Consider the following 23804-nt stretch of genomic DNA (forward strand, 5'->3'; position numbering starts at 1 on the left):
AACATAACAGATTACTTCGCGAAGAAGTAAAGGATCGATCGAGCTTAGTGTTGAAGTCCGATCATGGTTTTATCTTGGCTTGTTTTGTACATTACCGCACTCACTTACACATAGGCACTGAGTGGTAATCATCACCACGATGACTGTGTGTCATGTAATTTGTCACCATACCATCACCAATGGTATATGAGTTGTCTTACAGAGTTGTTCATTATCTTTACTTTTGATAAACTGATTCATGAATTCCATCTTTGCTTGATCACTTTCCAACTCACCAACTCACCCCCACCTATGCCCCGAGGATTGTGTTTTCCTTTTGGTACAATAGCCGGCTCTCACACATATGTGTCCAGGCCACGCGCGACTTCATTCTTCACCCCACATTCATCATGAATGTTCGCATACGCGCAAGTCGTCACATTTCTAAGTCGTCACTTTTTTCTCGGTCCCGATGGTGACGACTTACGTCTAGTCTACTGTATGTATATACATATATATATATATATATATATATATATATATATGTATATATATATATATATATATATATATGTATGTATATATATGTATATGTATATATATATATATATATATATATGTATATATGTATATATATATATATATATATGTATATATGTATGTATATATGTATATATATATATATATATATATATATATATATATATATATATATATGTATATATATATATATATATATATATATATATATATATATATACACACACACACACACACACACACACACACACACACACGAGTGCGGGCCCGTAGGTGCGTGCCAGTATGTGCAGTTTCGTTCCTTCGCTCTCGTAAACGACGATTGGATTGGGGCATTTTTTCAATTAGATCGGACCAACCGTATCATAAATGGCCATAACTTGGGAAACACCTGGGAAACATACTCAGGTCCCCAGCGTCAACCGCTTAAGCGGTCCGTTCCGTACTACAGTGATAACCGAGCGGTGTTATCGCCGACCTCAACAGATCCGATTCTCTTTACCGGGCATTCAAAACCCACTACTCATTCAACGATGCAAGATGGCTTTTCAAAAGGGAAATAGGACACGACGAACAGGGTACATTGCACACAAGGACATTTATTCACTTTTCCAGCACAACACAAGCAAGGGTAGTCATGCAATATACAAGTAACAAATAGAATGCAAAAGCAATACGACCGACTATAATTATTATTTACAAGCACAGTCACTTATACAGTCGTTACTTAACAAGACACGGCGCCACAGCATGCATACAAAAACAAAAGGAAAGACCTCCCTATAGGCAGCGAGGTAGACGGGGTCCAGGGACCTTTATAACATAGGCCTTGGCTGACCGAATGGGCCCACGAGACCGTGCAGGTTACCTGCCCCCTCTTTGTGGTCGTCGAGTCGTGACGTCCCGCCCCCCCCCCCCCCGACAGCTTGCGTGGACGCACCTGGTTTCCGGGCCTCCCGCGTGGCCAGCAAACTCTCTCCGGCACTCCTCGTCCGGACACGCAGGTCCACACCACACAGCCGGCAGAGCTGCGCCTTCCGTCTGCGTCCCCGATGCACGGGCCTTCCACCGGACCCCGACCACAGGAATAGATGAACCACCCCAAAAAGAGGCCCCCAGCTTTTCTCACCTTTGACCCCCGGCTCGGATCGCACTTCCCCCACACCAAGCGCGTGATCGATCGACGTGAACAATGTTCAGAGGTCACTCGCCTGTGATGGCCCCGCATTGTTCTGCGGTCACTTCGACATGGTTGAATACAAATATAAAAAAGGAAACATTTTGTTGACTTCACGGCACCATAGCCGAGAGGTTCGCACACGCGCTCGAAGCTGTCAACCTGGGTTTAAATCCCAATCCAGCTATAAACTGTCATCTCATTGTTTCACATGCAGGGTGATCCATCAATGTGTGTTCCGTTGAACTGCACGTCACATCTGCCAGAACTCCTCCCCTACCTCCTCCTCCACTTCGCTCCCCTCTCCCTCTCTCTCTCCCCCTCTCTATCTCTCTCTCTGTCTCTGAACGTATGCGGACTTTTGTTATGCCCAAACATGTCACTTTCTTTCTTTCTGATTTGTGCAACAGAAAACAGAAACATTATTCTCAATGACACTGTCTTGTTTCTGCCACACAGGTCGAACAAGTGTCACAACAAATCAAAGTAAACTACGAACGAATCAATGTGATAACATTGAAAAATGAAGGACTTTCAGAAAATCGAAGAAATGTTGTGAGCAAGCTGTCAGACATGGAACGTCAGCTCCAGGAACATCGACAACAGCAGGAGGAGGTGCGCCAGAGGCAGCAACAGAATCACATTGAGAACTGCCAGCAAGTAAGCAATCATTATTATGCATGTGGGAATGCAGATGACAAGGGGGGGGTGGGGTGAAGATCATGTTCACCTCCACATGTTTTGATGGGTTCTAACTTTTAACACCTTGCACGTTATGCTGCTCATGAGACATTTACAAATGAAGTTCACTTCTGTGGAAAAGTGGTGCTTGAAAATATTACACTAAATGAAGTGTTGAGCTCGCCACATGTCACTTTCTTTCTTTCTGGTTCTGTGGAACAGAAAACAAACTTTACTCTCAATAACACTGTCGTGTTTCTTCCACATAGATCGCACAACTCTTCCAACAGATGAAAGATAAGGACAAACAGATCGATGAAGTCACATTGAAAAATCAGGGACTTTCAGAGACTCTGACAAACCTTTTTTGCACCTTATCGGCATTGAGAACAGTTCCGGAAGCAGCGAAAACAGCTCCAGGAGCAGCAAAAATAGCTCCAGTAGCAGCCTCGACAGTTCCAGGAGCAGCGCCGACAGTTCCAGGAGCCGCGCTGACAGTTACAGGAGCAGCGCCGACAGTTCCAGGAGCAGCGCCGACAGTTCCAGGAGCAGCGCCGACAGTTCCAGGAGCAGCGCCGACAGTTCCAGGAGCAGTGAAAAAAGTTCCAGGAGCAGCGAAGCCACTCTTCGTGCTATTCTGGTACGATTTAACTTTTAACATTATTTAACAGGTACGATTTAACTTTTAACTGTAAACCTGTCCTATTGTCAGGTCAGGCCAGATCAGATCTGTGACTTGCAACAGGTATCATGTAAACCTGGACTTACCTGTTCCATAGTCGGGTTGTTGGAGACCAAACCGTCTCCCCCACCAGGTTTTCTGGTGAGGAGGGTGCTTGGATATGAACACCCAGTAGGATTAAAAACAAAACCTGTCAAAGGGCGGAGGAGCTCCTTGTGAGCCAACGGCCATCCATATGTCGTGCCCAACTGTGTCTGCGGACATCCTCCTGCAGTTGGGTTACTTCTTATTAGGAGGTTGGTGGCAGGATTTGCACTCTGACCACTGTAAAACCCTTCATTCCGCAAAACATTCTCGAAGCATCAAAAAATCTGAAAACCCACTCCGTGGGAGTACCTCCTGTGCAGCTTCCCGAATAGCCTTCTGGACCCCCAATCCTTGATGATAGGAGGGAAACCATGGGGAAACATTCCCGGGTCAGATTGCGGGATAGTGTGTCGGAGTGGTGCTGAGCTGAGGTGTCGTCTCCTTGGGTTAACCTGAGGCGGTCATCCTAACAGAGGATGATCACCTGTCTCTGTTATCATCTGAGCTCAAGCGTCTGGACATCGGTATTGCAGCTCTCTCTGAGGTTCGGAGACCGGATTGCGGCGAGATCATGGCGGGTGGTTACACCTTCTGTTGGTCTGGTCGCTCTGATGGTTACCATACCAAAGGAGTTGCTGTGGCTGTGTCCAATAAGCTGACTCCATTGATAATTGAGGGAACACCGGTCAACGAGCGTATTAATTATGAGACTAAGGATTCGTGACTCCTTGGGTGTCATTTCCCTGGTCTGTCTTGATGCGGCCATACCTGACTTGACCTGACCTGTCTCCAGGAGCAGCGGCGAAAGTTTCTGGAGAAACCCGCACAGTTCCACGAGCAACAACGTTCGTTCCAGGAACAGCGACAACAGTTCCAGGGGCAATGGCAACAGCACAATGAGCAGCAATGGAGGCAGAAACAGAATCCGGATGAGACCTGCCAAAAGGTAAGTCATCATAATCAAATGTGGGACTACAGATACCAAGGGGCTGAAGAAAATAAATGATGTTTTTGATGACTTGAACTACATTTATTCTTTGATAATATCCCTGTCTTTTCCAAAGAGTATTTTTGTTACTTTTCACAAGTTTCAGATTCTTCATGATTTTCTCCTACCAATTAAGTCATCAATCAGAAACGGTGCGTATCTCTCGTAGAATGTTCCAATTTGGCCTTTGTGCATGAGTTTGACAATTATTGTCATGTGTTTGAATGACCACCAGACCTTTGACTCACATGCTGGATACAGTGACTGACAATGTGTCCAAATTAAATGTGCTCAATTAAGTCCCAAATTAATCATATGTGTGATCAAAAAGCTTCATTGGAAAGAGAAAATGAGAGGAATTAATAATTCCTGGGCTACTTTTAAAAATTGAATCAAAAAGTCATTGACAGTGTTGCCACGGACTCACAGGATTGTCTCGACTCGAGAGGTATGCGCACTTGCCTCTGAACCATTAAGCCTGGGTTTGAATCTCAATCCAATCACAAATTGTCATCCTGGTTTCTCAGAGGCATGGTGATTCACAAATGTGTGTGCGGTCCCTCGGACTGACGTGAAATTGGGATTCCAGTCTACTGGCATAAGTGGATGTTAAACATCTCACCGTGTCCTTCTTGTGCAGAGTGGGCAAGCGATCGTAGAAACTATTTCAGATCTCGGGCTTAGAAACAGATAACTGGAGCCATACCAAACTGGCTATGCGGCATCGTGACCATGCCCAAACGTGACCATCACTTGTCTCTGTTATCATCTGAGCTCAAGCGTTTGAGGTTCGGAGACCAGATAGTGGCGAGATCATGGCGGGTGGTTACCTACTATTGGTCTGGTCGCTCTGACGGTTACCATGCCCAAGGAGTTGCTGTAGCTGTGACCAATAAGCTGACTCCAATAATAATTGAGATATCACCAGTCAATGAGCGTATTATAAGACTCAGGATTTGTCACTCCTTGGGTGTCGTTTCCTTCGTCTCCATATATGGTCCAACTGAGGCGAGTGATCTCACCGTGAAGGACTCATTCTATGCCGCTCTTGAGTCTGTGGTTGTTCAGTGCCCGAGTTGAGATGCTCTTCATCTTGGGGAATTTCGTTGCATCGACTGGAACTGACAGAGATGGTTTTGAGACATGTGCTGGTCCCCATACGTCTGGAACTTTGAACCACAAGAGCACTTGATTTTCCTTGATTTTGCAAGAAGTCATGGACTTAAGGTGGCTGATTCATGATTTCAGCACCCACAGGCTCATCGCTGGACTTGGTGTTCCAATGCAGGTGGTGTGGCAAAGGAGATTGACGATTTTCTCGTTGATGGTTGCTGGAACATGATCCAGTCAAATGGAGTGCTCAGTTCCTCGATACCGACCACAGGCTTGTTGTAGCAACTCTGAAGTTGCAGCTTAAATCCGGGAGAATGGTACCATCCTCGCCGAGGCTGGATGCTGGCAATTTTAAGGATGAGAAGGAAGCTGAGGCGTGCAAGAATTATTTAATTTTTAACTGATTCTTCATTCTTGAGTGATGGGGTGAAAAACGACATTGCATGATATCTCAAAAAGTTGTGGATAGATTCAGATGAAACTTAGTGGACAGGTTGGGTGTGTGACCACGACAAATTGATTCGATTTTGGTGAAGATCCGAATCCGGATCCGACTGCTAGAATTTTTAAAGTGATTCTTCACGAAAAAGAGATAGTTCCAAAACCGATATTTAGCATGATATCTCAAAAATGTAATGGGCCAGATATGTTCTCGTGGATCAGGCATTGTGTGGCGGAGGTGTGTGCTCTACTGAGTTCCCTTCTAGTTTCCCATGTCTCATTGTTGTACAATCATGTTTTTAGAATCATGAAAGTTAATAATAGCCTGTGTGCACCATTGATGGTTGGAAGAGGAGTCCACCATGGGTGTCCGTTATCGAGCATTCTCCACTCTCTCTGCATTGAACCCCTTCATGCTCGTTTACCAGGGTTTCCCTTGATGCCAACTGAAAGGCGAATTGTCATCTGAGCATATGCTGATGATGTGTGTTGTGGTGTGTAATGGTGATGATGTCACCATGCTCCATAATGAATTGGAAAAATTATCTTCGGCATGCACAACTGTAATAAATTGGAGTAAATGTGAAGCTCCATGGATTTGGCCATACCCTGGCTGTTGGTTTGCCTCATCTTTACAGAGGCTTGCAGTGGGAGAAGGAAAGCATCCATTACCTAGGTGTATGCATTGGCACTCTTGCTTTTTTGGCTAAGAACTGGTTAAATGCAGTTAACAAAATTGGTAATCGTCGAGAAAAGTGGAGAGGAATAGTACTTAAATTGTCAAACAGAGGTCGTGCCCTGGTGATTCATAATCTGGTGGCTTCCTTGTGGCAAAATATGATCGCCTTGCACCCTCCTGGTGCACTGCTGGTGACAATCCAGAAACATCTGCTTGATTTTTTTTCTGGGGTGGCGAACATTGAGTCAAGCCTGAAGTCCTTTAACTTCCATTGGTCGAAGGTGACCACGGTCTCATTAACATTGTCAGCCGATTAATGGCCTTTGGAGTCATCACTGTCTGTCACTTTCTTTTTTCCACATCACCACGATCGCAGCCCACTGCCAACTATTTTCTGAAAATGGCTGGCATGCTTGATTTCAATGAGGAACTTTTTCTCATGGACCTGCAACATGTGGACATCTGTCCATTGCCTTTGCTCTACCAAGACCTGTTGCAAGTCTGGCAGCCTCGTGTGGTACACCAAGACACGGCTCATTACAACACCAACAACTTTCTCGATGAGCCTATCTTCCACAATGCACTTTTTCCTCATATACCTCGATCACGTGCTTACGTACAATGCTTCATAAGCTCTGGTGTACGTGTCACACGAGACCTGCTGAACAAGTACGAAACATGGCACTGAGTCGGGCAAATTGCGACTCCTGTTGGAATGCGCTCTTTAAGAACCGCCTCCCAGCTCATCCAGGAAGTTCTGCATACCTTTCGAAGTTTGGGACTCCATTTTGATGCCAACAACATTGTCCCTGTCCCTTCATTGCGCAGTTACACGTAACATCAGCGGCGTTAACAGAAACGGTGATCCTGTCTTCCTCTCCACTTCCTGGTGTTGCTAAAAAGTGCCTGTACCACATATGTGTTATGACACGGCATCCTTATGTGTGCAAAGACAGGTTGGATCCTGATGGAAGGGGATGCTGTCTATGGGGTCTCCCCCTGCCCACAATGGCTGCCATGTATGTCCTGCCTCTTGTAAACTGGACTGGGGCTATCTCTTGGAGAATTGAACATTTGATTTTACCCACCGATATTCTATTACACCATTTTAGTGTTTCAATACCGTCCCGTGCCACTTCTGTATGGCCTCCTGAAGATTGATATCACGCCTATGTCGACTGTGCAATACTGATGCCACTTTTCACTTTATCACCACAATTGTTCCGTCACGTGAACATTTTCTTTTCTTTTCGTACTTTTATTTTCGGATTGCCGCTAATTTCCAAAAATCCTGTCGAATCTGCTCTCACTAATTTTCTAACAGCCGAAGGGAAACTAGCAACTTATAAAACAAGGAAAGCTAAACTTCTTGCAAACTCTGATACTGACTCCAATGTTTCAACAGTTTTCAGGCCCTTGCCGTCGCCAGACTATGTGCAGAATTTTATTTCATCAAAACTTAAATAATTTAGAACTGTTTAAGCAGAAATGGTGTCACAGGAATACATTGTGTAAAGTAGACCATAATGATTTCATTCCTTCATTTTAACTGTGTACTTGACCTTCTTTTTATGATTCGTGTTGAATGTTATGTGGAACTTGTTTTCTAAGCTTGTATGAATAAAGGTATGCAAAAGTCTCTCCCTCCCTCACTCTCTCCCCCCTCCCTCTACCCCCTCTCTCTCTACCCCCCCTCTCTCACTCCCCTCCCCCACCTCTCTCTCTTCCCCCCACCTCTCTCTCTTCCTCTCTTCCTCTTCCTCTTCATTCCCTCCCTTGCTTGTGGCCCTCTATCACCTTGCTCTTGCAGAACCTTTGATTTTTGCAAGCAAAATTTTGTCCTTATCGTTTTGTGTTTATTTTAACAATAAAACATTCAAATCTTCAAAAACAAATATATAATTTTTCCTCTATTCATGTTTTCTCTCAAATGAAAATCTCACTGCCTTGCCGTTGTTGTATGTTTCTGTTCGATTTGTGCAGTTTCACTCGATTACCAACTTGCTTCGAGGCAGAAATGCAATGAAGAAGAGGCGTGGTCTCTTACGGCACAGGTGAGCTGATGACGTGTTTTGAAATATTGTTACGGAAATGGCCCTTATTGGACTACTAAATATTGGATTAGCTCAGATCCCCCATTAAATGCAGGTTTAGCTCGGTTGTGTGGTAAAGTGGACATTACATGTGTGTCGGGAGGTTTAAGAGGCTGTATTCTTGTTTGTGCGGTGGTGGTGGAACGAGAGCTCCCTCTTCTTCTTCCCCATCCTGGATGAGGCCCCACCCAGTCGGCTGAGAGGGTGTGGCCATAAAGAGGAAGTGAAGCTCAGGGGGGAGGAGTTCGTCGGTTTTCGCTGAGAGAGGCATGCTCGTGTGTCGAAGGAGCGAACGAGAGAGAAACGAAGGCTTCGTAAAAAGGTTGAGTTTGTGGAAAAGTCGGGTTTTCGAGGGGTGCTCGGGGTGGCTTCGAAGCGAGCGAACGACGGCTTCGTAAAAAGGTTCAGTGTGTGGAAACAGGTCGCTCTCGAGGCACGCTCGTGTTTTCGAAGTGAGCGAACGAAGGAGGTACAGTTTTGGATCTGCCGGGAGAGACGCTGAACCTGACTGCACATCGAGTCTGCATTTTTGGCAGTAAGAGAGGCAGCCTGCACGTCGAGTCTGCCTTTTTGGGGCAGTGGGAGAGGTGGCCTGCATGTCGAATCGGCGATCGACTCTTATGAGGAGGTGATTCTGCCGTGAGAGAGGCAAGCGTGGAAAAGGAAAGAAAAGGTGATTCTACAGAGAAAGAAACTGAGAGGACGGAGTTGGGAAGCCGGGCTTCGAGGCGGGAAGGCAGGAGAGGAAACGACAGAGCCTCTGACGGTCCCTGCTGACACCAACGGCTCGACACGTATGCCGATCCGCTTGCCGGAGCCAGGCACCTCGATTTGGGCCTTGTCTGGTGAAGAGGCCCGGCCTGGATTTGTGTGCTGGACCGAAAGAGAAATCAGCTGAGGCCCATCGTCGACCTTACGCGGGTGAGAGCGCGCGGAGACCGCGTGCGGTGCGGAAAGGAAAGAGTGCGGCGCCGCAATCTTGCCACGTGGCGCGTTCGAGCTGGGTCTCGAATCCGTGGACATCCACCTGTTGCGAGCGACATTTGTGCTTTTGACACTGTCCTCTCATCCATGAAACATCACAAAGTACTCTGTCTGTCTTTGTCTGCACGTGTTGTATAAGGCATATCTCGGTAGGGACCCCCTCAAAACCTGTAGTCCGTGGTTCCCTCGTTAAGAACGGGTTAAAGATTGTTAATAAAAGCATTGTCGTGAATGTTTTGCTTGTGTTGTATTCCACGATGTTCCCCAATAAATCTGGTTGGTTCGTATGAAGTTGCTGCGATGGATTAATTTGTGTCGTGTGGAGGAACGATCCGTTCGATTGGCATATAAAACTAAAAATGGTTACAGACTGGCAGAAAACGCTCGGCATCTGACACAACCAGTCTGTAACCAGGGTTCTATTTCCCCAACTGTTAAGGTACAAGGATTACGTTGGTATCGCGATTGAAGACGCGTGACCCGAGGCCTGTGCCGAGCCGGCCGGCGTTATAAACCCCGGAGACGGTGGTGATGAGGGTGGCGCCAAGAGTCGGGCGAGAATCCCGCCACCCCGGATCCGCAACAATATGATAGAAATCATTGAACTCAAAACTGTAAAAATCTGAACAATCACAATCTGTCTCCATGTTTTTTTTAAATATTTTTGATCTCCTCCTTTCAGAAGACTTCTGTTTTGATGACATGCTCTGCGTGAAATGAACAGAGAATGAAGAAATGGTCTTGCTCCAAAAAGTTTGTGTCTTTGCATCAGTTGACATGCCCAGCCCCTGGCATAATCCGTTTTGGAAACTCATCGTGGACCATGGGGGCAGATGGAATCCCATCCAAAGGGCTCAACCGGGGCCACGGGACCGATTCAAGGAAAGTTGAGAAAGCTCCATCTGTAAATCAACCCGGTCAACAGTGATGGAACGCAACCCTGAACAACAGGTCATGGTGACTGGAGCAAAATTCTGAGGTACATTTGGGCACTTAATCTGAGCCTGAACCCAAACCCTAACCTAGTCCCTTCTCATAACCGGCCCATACCTGTCCCCTTAACAGAAAACTCCTCCAGTGTGTGAGGTTCTCTCTTCAGGTGAAGAAACGTCTCATACTCTTTCCTCCTCACCTCGTCCCTTCTCATAACCGGCCCATACCTGTCCCCTTAACAGAAAACTCCTCCAGTGTGTGAGATTCTCTCTTCAGGTGAAGAAACGTCTGATACTCTTTCCTCCTAACCTCGTCCCTTCTCATAACTGGCCCATCACTGTCCCCTTAACAGACAACTCCTCCAGTGTGTGAGGTTCTCTCGTCAGGTGAAGAAACGTCTCATTTACTTTCCAGGTGTTTCCAACAACCAACTCTATGCTGCTGACATTGAACTCCAATCAATGAATCATCCAATCTTCTTACTTTCCTGTCTGTTCTTTTCCAGATATTTATTTGATAACTGCCATGATGCATGCTGACTGACATTCTTCAGATATATATATATCTCCTAAATGTGACCCCTCCCTCCCCAACCAACATGACCCTCCCAAGTATAAGCATTAAGTTTACGTTTGATCTTCCTCCAATTTTTCTCTAACTGTAAGAATCTTCTTCCAGATTCTGTTGGCTTGTGCTCTTCATTCCAGGTCTTCAAGTTTTGTGCCAAAAGTTTGCTTTATTTTGGTAAAATGTTTTGGGTTCAGTTTTTCAGATTTTACCACCCTCTTGTACCTGAGATTTCCCAGTCAGTGTGATAGTTAAGTTGGCCATCCCCCCATTCTAGTTGAGGTCATGGTTCCAGCCAATGAAGCCTTTTGTCGCTCCTGTGTGAAGCGGGGCCATCGCCGTGAAATATAAAACACACAGGAAATGGCGCTCTAGGCTGAGGCGCGGCGGTGATGGTTATGGTTAACCCTCGGCCAGGCAAAGATCCCCGGAGGGTTAAACAGTAAGATAAGGTCTGCACGGCCATTGTGTACTTCACCCGTGTATGGGGTGGATCATCTGGTGGGGATGGTCACCCTACAAGTAGAGATCTAACCTGAGACGTTCATTTTGAGGCCACTCTGGTTAGACCCCCTACCTGCAGGGTGACCATCCCCTCCTTCATTTTGAAGGTCACTTTGGGATGCTCATTAAGTCAGGCATTAGCAACATTATGGTCGCTCTTGAAAGATCCCCGGCATCAGTCCAGCTGACGCATGAGGAAGATGGTGGGTGTTCTCTCTCCTATCTTGCTGACAGACAGCAGGCTTCACATCCCAGCGAGTTAGAGGATGTCCTTCAAGTTAAAGTCTTTGTCGGTTATCAAGTTGAAAAGCTTCTTGTAAATTATCTGTTGTTCCTCTGAGTTTCTCAACTTTAATTTAGTGCGGTGTCCTATATTCTTCCAAAATTAAACTACGAGTGGATTTTGAAGAGTGCCGTCATAATTTTGTTGCATAATGTGGCAAACCAGTGGTCATTACATGTAAATTAATCAATTGCTCTGTTCCTGAATGCAAATCGGGCTCATGAGAATACTGTATAAGAACATGAGAAATTTCCTTGTATGATAGGAATTGGGTTCCCATAATTTCCTGGGAACACAATTTGATCATGGCAGGTTTGGTTAAAACACACACACACACACACACACACACACACACACACACACACACACACACACACACACACACACACACACACACACACACACACACACACACACACACACACAACTTCTTGGCTAAACAAATGTGTGCACCATACTGGGCCAATGAAGGAAAAGATGAACCAAGCTGGGTACATTTATAACAAGCAATTTATGACAGCAAGGTGAGGAAAATGATGTGGCACATTAAAAAGGGTTTATTCACAAAATGTACAGCAGGGGAAAGCAAGGAATTTGTGAGTGCAGCAAAAGAAAATGCAGTTATTTATACAAGTCTGAAGACGACGATGGATCACGAGCGGTATTTGACGAAGAAGATTGTTTCAGAGGTCAAGGATGAGACAATGTGATAATTTTTGACCGTTCAACTCCGTTCAATCTCCTGAACCCTACCCATGTGTGGAGATAACAGCCATCAACAGCAACTTGTACGCAAACGTATACACACAAACACAAACACACACACACACACACACACACACACACACACACACACACACACACACACCTGGGGGGCTCCGTCCTACCTTCTGAAACCCACATATGGAGATAACCAATGACACACACACACACACACACACACACACACACACACACACACACACACACACACACACACACACACACACACACACTGGGGCCTGTTCCAAGTTCTGTTGTGATAATGCATATTTCCACATATACATACATCCATCCACACAAAGTACATAAGTACGACAAACACAGAAATTTACCTTTAAAGAGTTCTTTGAAAGAGGAATACAAGTGGGAAATTCGACATGTTCAATTCAAAAATATATCAAGCCACAGACTGACAGAACACAAAATGTCAGTCTATGCTTTTCAAAGCTCGAGCCAACATGGAGGAACTCTGAACACGAGGTCGAAGTGAAGGGTGGATAATGAAAGCAGATCGCACAAAAAGGTTAAACAAAGCGATGTCATGTAAAAAAAATAAAATTTCACATTTTCAGCGGGCGAGGCACCTCCCGAGGTACCGCAGGGCCAAGCACAGGCAGCATGGGGCCTGAAACATAGTCCAATCAATGTGTTCAGATTGAAAGCAAGGACACTTTTGTTATGTATCGCCAAGTTCTCGATAGCATAAAAGGAGCTCAGTCATCATGTGCCTCTCTGCCCACATCTGGCCAGCAAGAATTGTCCTTTCGGGGATACCACCAATGAAGCAATAATGCTACCCCCTACACGCACTTTGATCGCCATAGTTTTACCCCGGTTAAAATAGGTATACCATATCCCTGTGTCGTAAGAGGCGACCAGGGTTGCGTCAGGAAGGGCATCCGGCGTAAAACATGTGCCAAATCACTATGCGGATCATACGGATGATCCGCTGTGGCGACCCCTATCGGGAGCAGCTGAAAGAAGAAGAAGAAGAAGAAGAAGAAGAAGAAGAAGAAGAAGAAGTTTTATCAACCTACAAACAGTGCGATACAGTTGAGTATGGTGAGGAGAGTTGGGCCGGTTTTAATTTGCATTAACCCTCTGGAGCACACGAAATATTCTGGATGAACAAAAAAATAACCCCTGGGGCTCTCGAGGGTTAAAACAAAATCTCTTGCTCCTCCATCTTCTTCTTCACTTATAATAATGGTGAGTCTCATTCAATCCCATTTCTCATGTCGATTAGATTCAGAAAACTCCGATTATCCACTGCCTTTTAAAGTATCATAAAGGCAGGTCACTCAATTTGCAACACAGATAAGAAAAAGATACAAAAAAGGCAGCTATGTCAATCATTGATTCACACCATTTTTAAAAGGTGAAAGTTCATTTTTATTCCGTTTTTTAATTTTATTTTTTTATTTAGCAATTACGTAGGCTCCGTCGATATCGATTTTTTTCGATATCGATATACCAGTGGGGTCATACCACTATAATCGATATTTTAAAACTTAATTTTTTTTTTTTTTTTTACGCAGGTTCCGAAAATACGCAATGGTCCAAGCACGGTAATTTTTCAAAGTATTCCCACACGGGGCTTCCCCCCCCCCCACCCCCCATGAGGAGACCAGTTATTTTACTTCCAACTTAAATTTCCAACAAAAAACGATTTTGTTTTAAAGTGAGATCAGTGTTGGTAATTGGCACAGGTCGGAATCCATCGCTATCGCGTACCGGTATCGCTTTCATACTGGTATCACCTTCATAATATAACGGTACCGCAGATCACCGACTTGGCACAGGATTTCAAAAGCACAACTGATTCATATAAAATAATCACCAATTGGCAATTGCTTTAAAACCAGCCACGAGGGCAAATAAAAACACGATTGCTTGTTCGGGGTACTCGGATGCTGAGGGTTAAAAAGTAAAAACACTCTATCCTTCCTTCCTGGTGTGTCTTGACGTCATACGTTCCACCATTCCTGTTCCATGTTTAGCCCAGACGCCGAGTGCATCAAAGCTTTTTAAGCCATGTGTAAAGGGGAGGATATTGCATTTTTTTTCGTTTGGTTGTCTGTCTGTCTGTCTGCACAGAGCTTTCGCGGTTTTCTCCGCAACCGCTTGTCGAATTGAGAGGAATTTTTCACGATTGGTGCAATGACTCTTGTAGAATGTTTTCGTGATAATTATAACATCACAGGTCACGTGGTGTGGCAACCACAGAAGAAAAACGTTGGACCTCTGTATCTGAAACCGCACCAAGGGAAAAACTGAAACTTGGCAAATAGCAAGTACTCCTTCCTCATGGGGAATTAAATGAGTTTGATTTTATATTACATCATCGGTGCCCTTGTTATGACGTCACAATTGTATATGTAGAACGCCCCATCCGAACAGTATGAAAATTTTTGAGTCATCTCGGGATAAAATGGTCCACAGAAAAAAAATCATGACGTCATCGTTCATGTGATTCAGCAGCCATGTTGTTTTTTTTAAACAATCTTAAAAAATCTTCTTCTCTTTATTGGCTGAACAGATCGAGGCGAAACTTTACACGTCTGTCGGTATGGGTTTGAGGGTAGAGAAGAAGCATCTGAAACCTGAATCCAATCAAGGTTCCTCCTGATGACCTCATCTGGTTTTTGTTTGTTTGTTTGGGCTCCTTCTGATTACTCCAATGCAGTACTGTACCTATTTCATCTTCTATTGATTCAACCTATTGATTTGACTTGAACTTATTTTAATCCCTTTCTGAATTAATTTGAATAATAATAAAAAAAAAAAACTCACGGGTCAGAGTCAGATATCCGATCAAAGCGGGGTTGCATCAAAGTGGGATATCTTGGTACCCGGTCATCACTGCCAGCAGTTATAAAGTGACACTTCTAATTATGTCTCATTAATTATGTAACACACCAGTGCACAAACACCACACAAAACGACACAAACGCCACACAAAACAAGTCTTGGTGAGGGTCTGCAATCTATGATTGCTTTTTTTCACACTTTAGAAACTGGTCTCCTGTATCCACCTGAATAATTTGAAATCGGTCCACATCACAGCATTATAAAAAAAAGGTGTAAAAACGGATCCCTTTGACTACAGCCCAGTTATCTTACGATACTTCCAATCATCAGCAAGGTCATGGAATCCATCACCGCAGTTGACAAAAAAAAAAATCGTTCCTTTTCTCCAACAGCTTCATCTCAGGTAATCATTTTGGATTCAGACCTGGTCAATCTACATTGGACATGCTGCTTCTAAATCTCCCAACAATGCTGGAGGCCCTCGATATCAAACATGAGATCAGGGCCGTTTTCTGGACATATCTTGAGCTTTTTATACAGCCTGGCATATCCTGCCTTGCTCTCCAAATTGTCTGCCGATGGAATCCAAGGCCAACTCTGCTCTTGGATTGCTGACTTCCTCCCCTCTCGAAGCCAACATGCGGCTCTCAATGGAACCCTTCCATCTCCTCTCCATGTTATGGCTGGAGTATGCCAAGGCAGTGTTCTGGGCCCCATATTATTCCTAATCTTCATCAATGATGTGAATGACTCAGGAAAATACTCTATCTCGTTGCTGATGACTCCACTCTCTGCCATGACGTCTCTCGTCGTGCTGACAGACAGGCAGCAGCTTCTCCCCCTCTCAGACCATGACAAAATCACAAACTGGTCAAATACAATTTTGTTGATGTATCCACATCTGTTCCATTCTTGCGTATGGCAGCTCAGTTGCCAGGAATATATCATTTCTTGGAAGCGTGGCTGTGCCACTGATGTTGTGCCCCTCTACCAGTACACTGGTACTCATTTATCCAACGTCAGAAGGATGACAGGTGAGTCAACCACACCTGGTGTGAATTCATCAGCAAACAGGAGTCAAACTCAGGACCTTAAGAACCCAACCCAGCCACCCTAACTACTAAGCTAACACCAAGCCTTCCAGTGGGATACAAAATATCAACTGTTCAGCCAGGTAGAGGTATGTGCTCAACTGAGTTCTGTTTTAGTTTATGTAATGCAGTGATGTTGACTGATTTCCAAGCAGAGGAAACATAACCTATGGCAAGTGATGGAGTGAAAAGAGCAGCAAAGCAGGGTGCCAGAAACCTCTCTACCTTCACAGGTGAAAAAACACAGAGTCCAGGAACAGTTGGATGTGACTGGAGAGGTTGGGTACAGAGAGCGAGGGGTTTGGGGAACAAGAAGCAACCACAGAATTGAGGCAATATTTTAATGTGGGAAGTTCCATGAATATTCAGAATTTTCATAACTTGAAAGGATTCCACGAAAAGTAAGCAAACCCAGGTCTCTACGCACTGTTGCTGTATCGCATGCTGAGTGTGGCTGCTGGTTGTATCATTTCTGGAAGCGCTGCTGTGCTGCTAATGCAGTGCACCTGTTCCCAGTCAGCCGGTACCCAATTTGCTGATCTCGAAAGTATGACAGGCTGCGTCACCCCACCTGGTGTTATTTCTATTGCACAACAGGGGCTCAAACTCAAAACTGTATAAGATCTTTAGCCAGCCACATATTGGTACTAAATTTGAGGAGGAGGAGGAGGAGATTGGAACCATACTCTGTGCAGAGCATTGGTGCTGCTTTAGCAGTCTCATTGGCTATTGGGCACAATCCTGGATGGGTCGCCACTCTGACACAGTATACCAGCATGCTGGCACTCATTTTGCTGACCTCGGAAGGATGACAGGCCGAGTTAACCCCACCTGGTATTAATTCAACAGCTGAGCGAGATTTGAACTCAGGACCCGATGATCCAAAGCCCGCCACCCTAACTATTAAGCCAACACCAGGCATATTACTAAATATGAGGATGGTGGAGAACTATGTATGGACGCAACCGTACATACACCTGTGCATGCGCAAAATATGCTCTCATATAATAGGCAGCAATAATACCATGTCTGCATGTATCTATATTATAAAGTAGGAGTGTCTGTCTGTCTGTCTGTCCATCTCCAAACTACTCCCTCATTTTTGGGGTTAGCCCCGCCAAACCTGTGGAATGTTTTGGGGTCCCAGCCGGTGTCCGAAGGTGGGTGAAAGGTTTCATAAATACCTCAATACAATTGTGATTTTCACTTTCGATCCATACGAAGCTTGATTCATGGACCAAGTTGTGAAGTTTTCTTGTTCTGAAAGTTTTGCTCCCAGGGCTCTTTTGAGGATCGTCACCGAGCTTGCAACAGCTTGCAACTGCAGTTATTTTGTAGTACTATTCCCAGGAATGATTTTTAAGATCTCTGTAAGGTTCTTCTTCATCATTCCTGTTGCTCCAATAATCACTGGTACAATTTTGGCTCTCTTCGGCTTCCATAACCTTTTCACTTCATTTTTGAAATCTTGGTATTTGGCCATTTTCTTCATTTCTGCGTTGTTCAAGCCAAAATCGATGGGTACAGACACCTCCATTTACAATGCCTTCTTTTCCTTTTTGTACGCATTGGCAATGCTTACATGATTTTTATGGAACTGGGACATTGAGAATTTTGCAGATGTGCCAGGAGATTATTCTACATACCTTGTTGTGTCGTTTTGTGTGCAGCTGCTCTGACATTACTTTTTTTACATCCCAACAGGAGGTGCCTCATATTTTCTGTTTCTACTTTGCAGAACCAACACTTGCCCACTTGCCCTGACATTTTCTTAAAGCCACTGGTGAAGTGTCCCGGGTCTTGGGAATTTTTAATGATTAGTTCTCCATCCCAGTTGAACAGACGTCTTCTTGGCTATTCCAAAGAGCCTTCTTTGTCTATTCCCAATCTGTCCAACTTTTTTTTTGGGGGGGGGGGATTTTCCTACTCTTTTGTCATTCTCCCTGTTGTTGGTATGTATTTGTTCATATTTCTGTTTATATATTGATTTTGTATTTTTTGCAATCGTTGGGGCTGAGTTTATAGCCTGGTGTTGGCTTTGTCGTTAGGGTGGCTGGATTGGGATCCTCGGGTCCTGAATTAAAGCCCCGTTGGCCACTGAATTAACACCAGGGGATTGACTCAGCCTGTCATCCTTCCGAGGTCGACAAAATGAGTACCAGTGTACTGGTCCCGGTGTATGCCCCGGTTAGAATAGGTGTACCATATCCCTGTGTATCGTAAGAAGCGAGCAGGGTTGGCATCAGGAAGGGCATCCGGTCATAAAACATTGCCTCAAGAAGGGAACCATGACTGCATGGGGCCGGCAAAAAGCTAATCCCTGCTCAGCAGGGGAAAATGGCTGTAAAAAAGTTGGGGCTGAGTTTGTTGCAGTTTCATTTCCCTGTGTGGCATCTTTTATTCCCACCTGTTTTTGGAAATCCTTTGCAAGGTGAGTTAGGGACACTTTTTTTTAGGTTTGTTGTCTTCATGTTTGCTTACAAATTGGATTTGATAGTCTGTTGCACCTTTCACAAATTCAGCCAATCCTACAGTTGCCATTCTTTGCATTTGTTTGAGCTTCATCAGGCCGCTACCTCCTTCTCGTCTCGGTTTGTACATTCTCAGGATACATTGATTTTTGTCAGACATTTTGATGATGAAGAGTTTTCTTGTTTTAATGTCCAGTTTATTGTTTTCTGATTATGGCCAGTCTATTATTCCACAGCTGCACTGGAACACCAGTACTACGAGCTGGTTTTTGGCTTTGATTTTGTTCCTAAGAGAAATACTGTATATCTGAATATACATATTATATATATATATATCTGAATATACATATTATATATATATATATATATATATATATATATATATATATATATATATATATTCAAGATCAGCCTCATTCTAAGCAAGTATTTTTTCGCAATTGTTTTGCGCATTTGTCTGTGACATATTTGGTGGCCCTCTTATACTTCAAGGTATTTGTTTGATGTTTCGTTTTCTCGCTCCTGTATTGTATTGACGTCAATGTTATGCTGTCCGTTTTTGTTGGTCTGCCTTGTATGAATGTGCACTCGACACACTTATCTCTGCCATATTCCACTGAATATTGTCAGAGTAACATTTCTCTCATTTGAGTTGTTCTGCCGATTTTTTTTTTGTCATTTGGTGCAAAGACTTTGAAATCATCCATGTAAAGTAGATGTCACCTTTCTTGTCTCTCTGGACACTCATATTTGATGTCAGGATATATTTATCTCCTTGCTCATTAATGAGGTTGCTCTGGGGTCCAGGGCCAGCCAAAACAGGAGGGGTGAAAAGTTGTCTCCCTGGAAGATCCCTCGACATCCTCACTTCTGGTATTTCAATCTTTCCTTCCGAGTGATGTAATATCAATATGGTATTCCAAAGCTCCATTGCTTTCTCTAACAGTTTGATTATTTGGGTGTTGATCTTGTACAAATGAGTGAATTTTATTATCCATGAATGCGGGACATTAACAAAAGCCTTCTTGTACTCTATCCATGCTGTGGATATAATTTGGTTCTTCTTGTGTTGCAATATTCGAGTTTGACCTTGTTTCGTAGTAGGTGGTCTTTTGCTCCATCGCAGTCTCTTTCATCCCTTCTGTTCTGCCTCGAGACTTCCTTCTTGTGTTTGGTGATATATAATATCTGTAAGGATGCTCGTCAGAAGATTTATGTTGTTGGTAGACAGGGTATTCGTCGATACATGTGAGGTAGTTGAGTGTCTTGAGATTTTGGGATGAGGCATTTTAAAGTTTGGCTTTTTCTTCCCTCATTAAACTCTTCTCTCCTCTCCTCTTCCCCCCCCCCCCCCCACCCACCTCCCATTCTGGTATTCCATTCAGCAAAGCGATGGGTGGTATTTGCTCATGCTCTGTAATGCTTTCATGTACCTTTCCAACTCCAGTTTAAACACCTTCCACCATTGAAGCTGCCACCACTGCTTCAGGAAGACCATTCCATGTATTACTTTACTTCTGTCTGAAACATCCCTTACATAATATGTCACCCCACCTCACCTCTTCTTCACTCTCAAGTAATTCCTCCCTGGTCCTATCACTGTCCATTTAGGCAAAAAGCTCTTCTGCACTCAATTACTCGATGCCCTTCATTATCGTAAACATTTCAATCAGATCCCCTCTTCACTGCCCTTTTTGTAATGAAAACAAGTGAAATCCTTCAATACACCTGTGCATGCGTGTGTGAAGCAAATGAGTGCACTAATGTTAAAATATGCAATTTATGTTTTTTCAGTTGAAAAACAATTAAAAAGCGCACTTAATATTTGAAATGTAAAAATCTTGTTGTTATTGTGATAAGCACCTTTATATATATATAACAGAAGGAATGAAATCGTTCGATACAGCATGGCAGGGGGCCGCAAAAGAATGATGTAAAAATATAATAATCATAAAGTTAATGTACAGACAAACAAATGATGAGTAAAATGCAAGCTTTGCTGAAGAAAAGATGAAAGCAAAGCTAAAATATTTGTTGAGCAAAACATTGAAACATAGTGGTTACACCAACTACATAATATTAGTTGTATTGTTATTATATAAAATATAGACGAACATATTTTGAATTTAAGCGTATTTAATTTTTGCATATTTTGAATGTACAGTACAAAGTTATGAAAATAATTCAAGATGTCCCTGGTTGAAAGAACCACTTATCACTTTGCCACCAATATCTGCCATAATTGTAAGTAAATTTCAACTACTAATGCATGATGAAACATTTGTTTATGGCTAATATTAAAGAGAATGATGGCATAAGAACTTAGCTTTCAGCGTTCGGCGCGAAATGCCATGGTGGGCGGAAATGACATCTTTCGTTCGTTCGTACATGAGGGGAGCGTTTCTTGGTTTTTTTTCCGTCAAGCAATAAATTCAATGGTTTTCACATATATATCCCATTAGTTTCCCAAATTTCCATTGAAATACTCGGGTATTTCCGTCAATTGTCACCATTTCCGTCTCGGTTACGCACTGCCATCTACCGGACGGCACAGCCGTTATCGGCTGTCACTTGAGGCGCGTGGGGGGGGGGGGGACACCGGAGACATGGTAGACACCGGGGACATGGTAGACACCGGGGACATTTCAAACTCGGTGCAATTGTATACCAGCACACGCGCTGTAAAAAGTCCAGTCTCTTTCACCCATTCCTGAGAGCTGAGTCCATCAAATCCCCCCTGCAAAGGATATTTGTCACAGTTTTTCTTCTTCTTCTTCATCTTATCTTGCCTTTATAATGGGTGAGATCTGATGGCACTGATCTTCGACTCTGCCTTCACATTCCTCTGTCAGCCAACTCTCCCCACCTTATTGATATCCCTCCTCACACAATCATCCCATCTCAAACATGGGTGTTAAATCATCCCATCTCTTTTACTCCGACAACCGATCCGCTCTCTTTACATTCTCTCTTCTCCAACCACACCAAGTGTCCAGCTCATTGCAGCTGGCATTTTACCAATCTCCCCATTAAGCTTACTTGCACCCAATCTCTTCCCTCAGTTCATATATCCTTCTATCCACCCTCTTCACTCCCACAATCCTCCTGACCCAGTTGTTCTCACACGCCTGCAGCCTCTTTTGTTGTCTATGTCCATGCCATCATCACCAGACTGACAAGGTAGGCTGGAGTTACACAAGACACCAGAACATTCTCTTTCAATTTCCCTGATATTTATCTGTCTGCAACAATCCCTCCACCCTCATGCAGACGTTTTTTATATTATATCTTCATTCCTGTGTTGCTGTTATATCCCATCCAATTTTATGTCATTAAATCGTATCATATTGTGCTGTATTTATCAAATTCCTTTCCATGTTGATCAAGGCCAGGCCTACTTTAGCCACTCCTCAAATTGCAACTTTGAAATTGTGTCTTTTGTCCCCAGAGTCCTCGTTTTGCCTCTTTCTTCCCAAATATTTTACTTCTACCTCATCATCATCATATTTCCCCTCCTCACCTCACAAAAAAAAACAAAACATTTTTTTCCACTCCACCTAATTTTATTACCTCTGACTGAAGGTGGATGGAAGTTATTTTCACCCGTTTGTCTGTCTGTTTATTTGTCTGTGAGTAGGATATATCAAGAAGTTACGGACCAACTCAGACGAAACTTGGTGGACAGTTTGGGCGTTTGACAAAGATGAATCGATTCGATGTTGGTGAATATCTTTATCCGGATACAGATACGAGAATTTTCAAATGATTCTTGACCATATATGTTCGATATTTGCATGATATCTCAAAACATTATGGACGGAATCAGACAAAGCTTGGTGGATGATATGGGAAGATGACAAGAACAAACTCATTTGATGTTGGTTTAGGTCAGGATACAGATCCGGCCTCTCAGTGGGATACAAAGCATAAACTGTGCAGCCTGGCAGAGGTATGCGCTCCATTGAGTGCCGTTCTGGTTCTATGCAATTTCCTTTTGCCTGTCCTTCCTGTATGACATTCTTCCCCCCACTCCACACCACCCCCTCCCCTGCCCCCCCAGCCTCCACCCCTTTTAATGTATATCTTCAAAATGAATTTTCATTGACTATAAAATGCTTCGACCTTTCTCATTTAAAAGCATTTAAAAATATTTCAAAAGGTTTCACTTTCCTCATTTCAAAAAATTGTCACAACTACCCCATGTGTTCATCTTCACCACGATCTATTCCTCTTCATCTTTGCAAAATTATTTTCCAAAACTGTGTCAGCGAAGAACTTCGTCCACCAACCCTCCTCTCGTACCATCAACAATTTTTTTTAACCTCCTATCCCCTGATATTTATCTCTGTTTGTCCAATTTATGAATTTGGAATTAACATCCCTACACTTCATGTCGCCTCCTTTCGTAACCCCCTTCCCCACCGTTAATGCTTCCTCCTTACCCCATCCACTCAAAACTGCCCGATGAAAGCCCACCACTCACCTGGCCCCTACCTAGCCCCTCCCCCAATCATGCACCCTCCCAACGCCTCCTCACCTGACCCCAACTGTATGGACCTTAAATATCCGAGGTCTCCACTCCAACCTGACATCTCAATCCAGGCCGCTGTCGATAAACTGGATATCATCTGTTTAGCAGAACCTTCCCTCCCACAGTACGTCCCTGACTCCTTCGTATTGATGTCTCTTCTGATTTGATCGGCCTAAATCCTGCCACAGTGGCTGAATTGTTCTTCACATCAATAACTCAATTTATCACTGCCCTTGTACTGATCTTACAACTCCCAAGCCCCAGAAGTACCTGCTACAACTTCCCCACCGCTCATACATCTTATTTGGCCGTGTGTTGTGCCATCCTGCAAACAGTGATAACCCCACCAACATCTCTCTCCCTCTCGATGACAACATTGAGAAATGTTTAGCACTCGTCTCTCTGTC

The 23804-nt window shown here is 43.9% G+C and overlaps 2 protein-coding genes across 2 annotated transcripts in view; one reads left to right on the plus strand and one right to left on the minus strand.

Annotated features, from left to right (window-relative positions):
• Positions 1-2194, minus strand: part of LOC147033419 (uncharacterized) — a 24149-nt gene extending 21955 nt beyond the window's left edge. Inside the window, exon 1 of the mRNA XM_085854583.1 lies at positions 1460-2194. Within this exon, the coding sequence (XP_085710709.1) occupies positions 1460-1747 (288 nt within the window). The 5' untranslated portion in view covers positions 1748-2194. The remainder of the gene's footprint in view (positions 1-1459) is intronic.
• Positions 1-9941, plus strand: part of LOC147033418 (uncharacterized) — an 80873-nt gene extending 70932 nt beyond the window's left edge. Inside the window, exons 5-8 of the mRNA XM_085854281.1 lie at positions 2156-2356; positions 2647-3017; positions 3940-4092; positions 8351-9941. Coding sequence (XP_085710407.1) covers positions 2156-2356; positions 2647-3017; positions 3940-4092; positions 8351-8393 — 768 coding nt within the window. The 3' untranslated portion in view covers positions 8394-9941. The remainder of the gene's footprint in view (positions 1-2155; positions 2357-2646; positions 3018-3939; positions 4093-8350) is intronic.
• The last annotated feature ends 13863 nt before the right edge of the window (positions 9942-23804 follow it).

Source organism: Eptatretus burgeri, chromosome 2, assembly GCF_056783735.1.
Source record: "Eptatretus burgeri isolate ZD-2024b chromosome 2, Ebu_testis_v1, whole genome shotgun sequence".
Classification (NCBI taxonomy): domain Eukaryota; kingdom Metazoa; phylum Chordata; class Myxini; order Myxiniformes; family Myxinidae; genus Eptatretus; species Eptatretus burgeri.